Source organism: Penicillium waksmanii, assembly GCF_028829765.1.
Source record: "Penicillium waksmanii strain IBT 27052 chromosome Unknown utg000008l:1.0-5622682.0:1.0-5626561.0, whole genome shotgun sequence".
NCBI lineage: Eukaryota > Fungi > Ascomycota > Eurotiomycetes > Eurotiales > Aspergillaceae > Penicillium > Penicillium waksmanii.
Window position 1 is genome coordinate 366,172 of NW_026643254.1, and position 7,270 is coordinate 373,441.

At 45.9% G+C, this 7,270-nt stretch overlaps 1 protein-coding gene across 1 annotated transcript; it reads left to right on the top strand.

The window, feature by feature from the left end:
• Window positions 1-943: 943 nt before the first annotated feature.
• N7481_008541 (DUF2841 domain-containing protein) lies at window positions 944-2,321 on the top strand (the record flags this gene model as incomplete). The annotated part of the gene is made up of 3 exons (XM_057267760.1): window positions 944-1,637; window positions 1,691-1,876; window positions 1,927-2,321. The coding sequence occupies 3 exons, from the start codon at window positions 944-946 to the stop codon at window positions 2,319-2,321; spliced, it is 1,275 nt and encodes a 424-aa protein (XP_057118437.1).
• Window positions 2,322-7,270: the final 4,949 nt, after the last annotated feature.

Here is a 7,270-nt window from a genome sequence, read left to right on the forward strand (position 1 = left end):
TCGTTTCAAATACCGGTTCAAGCATACGTTATACCTAAGCCTCAGAGCCGGCGAATTGTCTTTGCTACTGCATTTAGAGTTAGTGGCGTGGACCTGTAACTCAAAAAATCAAAGAAGTCTAATCACTCCATACTGGGGCATTGCGATAGTTGATATGATTGGTCAGATACTATTACCTAATTTGGCTTGATGCACTTTTGCCGACCGTCAAAAATACCGTACTTCCAATTTCTAATACATACCGAGCACCCCGCGTTCCTAATTTCCTCTCCCAGTGTTTTAGGAAGGCCGTTCAGTTGCGCCGGCCCTCTCTTAAACCCTTAAGGCTTAGTTCCCAGTGAACTGATTCACTACCCCAGGAAGCAAATTCCGTGATGCATGCATCGCAGAAACATGTAGCTACTTCATAGGCACACTGCGATTGAACTATTTCTGAGCCCTGATCAAGATTACATACGCTCGGCTGAGGACAACAACCTAACCCACAACTGATCTTGATTGCCTACCAGTACTGTGGTACAAGTAATAATATATATGGAAGTAATTTACGACACCATAAAAACGTCACGATACGACTGTTGGGTGAAGGATGTATTTCTTGGCAATTAATCATCATCTCTTGCTGCTGATCGGCAGCTTGCTCTCACGCTCGGCCTTCTCTGCGCTTTCCATAGGCGAGCCACAGATCTATCATAATTTTATTTTCGTAGTAAAGTTTTGCCGCGCGGTAGCAACGATTTAGCCATCACCTTCGGACCTCAAGGATGTTTGCCTCTACATCAATCATGAGCGCTCAAGCGAAGTTCTCTTTGTCCTTCATCTTTACGGCTAGAGCTCACTTTCTTTGAAGCTTGTCTCTGCTACGTGTATGTGTCATGTAAGCTGATCTCAACCTTCTTGCTTCTTGGACCTTCAGCAGAGCGAATGAACATAGCCAGCAAGCATGTCGAGCCAGGCCCCACAGGATTACACGTCTGCCCAGCATTTTGCCCTCATATATATTGATCAATATGGGAAAATTCGCCATCAGGTGTCCCCTTCACTCGTCCACTATCGCGGCACTATCCTCAGCCCTCAAGTCACCACGGAATTCCTGAACGCGGTGGCAAGATCCACTCAAGTTGGGCTGCAAAAGCCTTCCCTAGAATTCGCTTCTACCCAGCTATTTCCTAGTCACCTCGTGACGTATGACTCTAACGATTCCTGGTTGCCAGAAGACAGCAAGATCGAGGGACATATTGCGCCCATGACGAGTGGATACCATTACAAACCTACACAATGGCCAGGAACTGGAAAAGCTGGCTCGGCAATCTTGAAAGATGAACTGTTTCACATGGAAAGCCCTTGTATCCAGAAGCACAGACTGAAGCTCCAGGAAGCCGTGTTATCTATCAAAGATACAAACTTCCTTCGTCGATACTACGAAAAGGTTTTCCAGAATATACAGCAAACCAATTGCCGAATCCTGGCAAAAGCCTATGTGAAACTTGTTGAGCCCCAAAAGCAAGTTCACCACCCATACAATGGGCGAAAACTCGCGGGGGGAGAATTGCAGCAATTGAGTCCCGAGGAGAGTAAGCCACCCTGGTGGCCTCCTGGAGTACGCCATCGAGAGCCCGACCATTTACTTAAAGCAGGTAAGAGGACACTTTCCTGCGCATGATACTCGCTTAACTCATCATCTCACTAGAACGCATCGCGCTTCTTCTCCATATTCTTTGTGATTTGCGCTGCAGTCACGGAATTACTTCACAAAAATTGAAGAATGCAGAGCAGACTGTCCGGTCGCAGATCATCCCGGTCGAGCGATTAGAACTCCTAGATGAGTTGTATCGTGTTAGAGGCGAAGAGGAAAAGTTTTTGGATGGCCTTCTTGGTAGGGACTTGGAACCGCCTATTATTCACAATCTAACGAGGTATATCTAGACAAAGACGCATATGTTCTTGTTTCGCGGATCAATTTACCCGTTCCCGATGAAATGTCCAGCAAAAAGGGCCGACCGAATAGTCGGGTCTCTTCGAAGTACAAACAGGATACAGCGACACACAAATCATCATCTCGTAATCGAGTTGTGTACAATATGCCTTTGGACCTTCAGCATAGCTTCGCAGGATACACCACTGGCCAACAATCTATGACAAGTTCTTCGCCAGCCTCTGCAACGCCGTCCGCTCCCCTTGAAAACAACTGCTCGGCGATTGAGGAGGCATGTCTTTCGACAGCCATTGTTAACCCCACGGAGTTATTATCCTCTGATTATGCCAACAGCCCTTCTTGGCTTATGAACTTTCCAGTAATGGAGTGTTATGCGGCACTTTAACTGCAAAATGTCAGATTGGCTATTTTGAATGGCAGTATTTTTGCAAATCGCATCTCAATTTACGAAATTGGAAGGTAAATACCGACATTTACTCTGCTTGATACTTGCCTGTGTTATATACTGTTGTCACCACACAACATCAAGGGGGCTCCTTTCTTCTGCAATCGATTCTGGAGGGCATTCCCGGTAGAAAAGGCATGGGCTTTTCATTTGAAGTACATCCCGTGATATCTTATATCGTTAATTCCAGATAAACTTAGTCCACTAGAAAGAGGTCTGGGAGCGTGGTCTCTAAGTATGAAAATATCACAAATTACCCTTTTTACGTTCATCTTTCAGGTCACAGGCCATAAGAGCTAACGTAATAGCCAATTTCAGATACCACTACATCAGATTGTGGACATCCCCGGTTAAGAAAACTGCTACCCCATCCCCGTGATGGACCATACATGTATTTATAACTGAGCTAAATGTGGCGTAATTAACAACTGTGGCTACTAGAAGTCTTAAGTCTATTTTGATCACTGTACCTGTAAGATACGGCACTACGGCCGATATACGTATAATGGTAGGCAAAATGCCTCATTCGAACTCCTCGGGGCCTTTTTTTTAAAAAAGGCAAAGATCCACGCAAGTGTCTAGAAGAGCGAGTATTTTAGAAGAATTCATGGTCTTAAGGAAAATCTATCATCAACGCCATCACTGGTGCTATCACTAGTCGTAAATCAAAATGTTGCGAGAACTTGTGTGAACAAATAACGGCAGGATGGCAACCAATCACCCAAGGTGAGACTGATAGCAGGTAACGACGACCTTCACTCTGTCGGTATTATAGCGGGGCAACCGGTGGAAAACTGTAATTTCTTTCAAAGACGTACCCACTGTTTTGTGACTGCATCTCCGTTATCTTTAGTGGAACACATGTACCCGCCGGCACCGAGCCAACTTCATTGTAGGTCATGGCAAATGCATCCACAACTCCAGGTCTCTGACGGACTCCTGGCTGCTTCATCTATATTCATTAGTTAGGTGAGCTTTAAATGGATCTCTGCATATGTTATATCACTTTGATGTTTGGAATTTCGCCCATACCTCGAATTTTCTGGATCTCTCTATCCGTCGCTTCCATCAGTTGCTGCCATTGGCTTTGATAGCCCTCAAGCAATGAAACACTACTTTTTTCTCCCTCCTCTGGTTGGCAGCTTTCCCTTAGATGTTTCCATTGCCGTTGGCATGTCTCATAATATGCAAGGTGAGCAACGGCTTCTTTCGGGCGGTCGAAGTCTCTCATTTCAACTTGATCCATTTCAGGCTAAAAAAGAGATATATTGGAGAATTAGGCACTGCCTACCAAAGCGACGGGGTATATGATAACTTATTTCACTAAAGTTCACGATCAAACAAATGGGGTGGGAGGAGTCTTTATTCATTTTTGAATGCTCTCGACCCATAAGCGGGACTGCATGACTAACATTGCTGTCCAATCGTAGCCAAGTAGTTCGATTTAATTCTCAAAATATCTGAAACTAGTCACAGACTACAGCCGGGGCCCCGATTTCTTGAAACAATTTCCCCCTTAGATCAGAAAAATCCTAGCGTTATTTCGTCGTTACATCATTGTCCGGTAAGAAGAAAAAGCCTCACTACCTCGAAAGGCCTTCTGGTCAATCGTACAAGTCGTAGCATCTCCAGACAAAGAAAATTGCCAAGGCACTGCCACACTTCAGCCTCTCTATGGTCTCGATAGGGGCAAATTAGGTTTTAATACATCACGCTACCAATGTGATATCCAGACTCCAAAGGGGTAGGTGGGTGAGTCTCAGCCTGGCAGTGCAGTCTTGGCGCGTGAATGTCTGAAGCCAATAACGATGACTCAACTAGTTGAAAGCGTAAATCCAGAAACTAGGGCAATAGGATAAACCTGTGGATCCAAATTCCCCGGGATTTATTCGATTGATGGGTGTAGGCTTTATTGATGCGATGGGGATTAATCCCTTTCTAACTCGCACAACATTTCCCTTTCAGGACGGGTCAAGATCGTCTTATTCCGCCCCTCGCTTTCCCTTCAACAAGAACACCATGACGCACTAAATATTTATCTTAAGAATAATGTTGACTTCCTATAGAAGATTCGCTATTCCTGGCTATTCAGGAGTTACGCTAAGCTACGGATACCCTGATATTCCGAAAGCCACAACATAATGCGCAGCATTCATTCAAATCGACTAATGGCCTAGGGACACAGCATATGGCGAAGTCTTAGGGTCTTTGGGCGAAAAGCTTTTGGGAGAAAATTTGTGGTATGTTGATTGGGCCGCTCATTTTGATTTCAGATTTTCTGGGCATAGTCACTAGCTGCTGTTCGACAAGGTACACTGAGATCGTCATCACAAAAGAGTGATCTACGGGCCATAACTCCCCAAGCCTATTAAGTACTACGGACCCGTCAAGACTTGCATGGCCACAAACATCCCCACCATAATCTAAATTAAGCAATGTGATTCACCTCTAGCCGCACAGTTCTTCCACATTGGGCCGAGCAACGAGCTGGAGAAACGACCAAATCTCCCAATTTAGACTTACCTGATTGGAAATGAGGAACCGAATTCTACAATACATCCCAGCTGGTATTATATGCATCCCTAGAGTAATTCTTAACTGGGTTTCGAGAGCATGCCAGACTATCTCTCCTAGGCATAGGATTTGTTTCGCGCATGGCCCACCTTCAGGCATAATGGTGCCCGAGGGGTTCTCACGTTATTGTCTGAGTGCCTGAATGGGATTAAATATCCGTTGGCTGCCTTTCGTTCCCGCGAACTTTACGCCCACTGCCCCTGGACACCCCTCGGGGATGTCTGGTCACCATGCACTGTTGCACTTGATAAATCATCATACTGATTGATTGTCTACAGTCTAGTTTGCCTGTAGATTTACTATGAGCTAGGGTAGGTAGTACAGGTGACCAACTGTACCTCCCATTTTGATCTCACTTTTTTTTTTCATTTGTGATGCCGCCCAAACGAGCCGTGTCAATCGGAGGCGGTGGGAAGATGGTCTGTGCGACTGAAGATGCGCTGAAATACCCCTGGTTTTGGGACTGCTACCAACTGCCCTTCTGATAGGTAGCAAGTACGAACTCAGAAGGAATGTGAGTTCATTTTTCTCAGCAAAAAACATAAATCGTACCGGTAAGGGCAATGAAGAGTAGATAAAAATTTTCTGACCGGCCAATTTCTCAGTTCGATATGACTGAACAGGACTTCTATCAAGGGATGGTTTTCCCAAGTGATCACGATCTTCCTAAGAACTGCTTGGCCAGCACTATCCTTATAACTATCGTAGGTCTCGTCCTTTCTTACCTTCCACTCGGCACCGTATCTATGTTCTTTGCCTTTTCTGCCATTTTCGGTGTCGTGTTCAAGTCTACTCTTCATAAATCAGGGACTTCGGCGACGCTGTACTTGACATGCCTGAACGTGTCTACCCTCACGCTCAAGTCGAGCGATATTTGTGGTCCGAAGGGTCTAGTCCATCTTGGCGGTTGAGACCAGGCGCCCCGGGCCTACCGGAGTTCATCCCCTCGCCATATCGGTGGTCTCCAACCTATCAGCCCCAAATGAACAAGCAGCGGGCGACCTCACTGGCTCCGCTGTCACTTCCCGCCGATCCATGCCCAAAACTTCAATCACAAAGCTCAAAAGGAGCATCCTCCCCAGGCAAGGAATCGTTGACCTGTACCTCCATGTCGCCAAGGTATACACGCTCTCACTAAGCTTTTATCGCAAACGCCCTCCAATCAGTATCCTATACCGCTAGCATTGCTAACTTTGGCCTATTTTATAGGCGTACGAGCTTGCCATATAACCCCGCACCTACGAGGCCAAATGCTTCAGCCGATAAATATGACAACAATCAAACTATCCAAAGCAAAGTTGAACATCCCAGGGAAACAGCACACAATCCTGCTCGACAAAAAATCCAAAAAAAATGGAGAGAGAATGAAGAAGACAGGCAATCAAGCCTTTTTCGTTCCAAAAAAGGGAAATATTGATAGAATGTGCAAAATTATCAACCACGCTGATAAACATTCATGTTGTCAAGAGACAGATTCAAACCAGACGTGGCAGGGTAGCGCCTATCGCTCGAAGCTGCCTTTGACTCAAACTGAGATCATACCCGTCCCATCCCCTTCACCGACATTCCATCATTGTGGTCATCTGCCTGTCGAAGACATTTTTCCAGATATTCCACAGCCGGAGACGAAAGATATACTCAAGGAGAAAAACTCGGTATCGAACAGCCTGTTTCATTGCAAGACGTGGCTGAGGGGTGTGCCAGACGGTCGAGACGATAATAATCACAGTGATACTGCGGCTTCCAGCCGTAGAAAATTTCAGATTGTTGAGCAACCTCCTCTTTCCATGCCGAAGGTATTCCCAGAGGCCAAGTCAGCTGATGTACCTGGGGTGGATTTTTCACATCCATTGCAAGGTCCCGGTACTGGATGCACTGGAGCCTACCAGAAGCAATTCTTCAAAGTTACCTAAATCGCTTCAAGTCGGACAAGCATCTTCGACCTCAGTGGCTACTGTCGTGTCCACAACGCATATGCTGCCACTTGCTTCGCTGCCAAGTGAGACACCTTTTGAGCCGCAAGAGCGATGCGTTGTTTCAAGCCGAGATGTACCAATAGATATGCCACTTTTTGGCTGCAGTATGCTGGAACGTATGATTGCCCCAAAAAGCTGCCGAAATTTGGCTGAGAATGGAGTACATGCTCATTCGGAGGGTTTAGAACCTGGCTGTTTCATATCATCTGCTATCGGTGACTCGTCGGAATCCTCGCAAATGCAGAGAAGAACAATCTATCAGTCTGAACCACAACCACTCAGTCTGGACTCAAAACGCCATCACCGGCTAGTATTTACTTGCCTTATTTTAATTCCGAC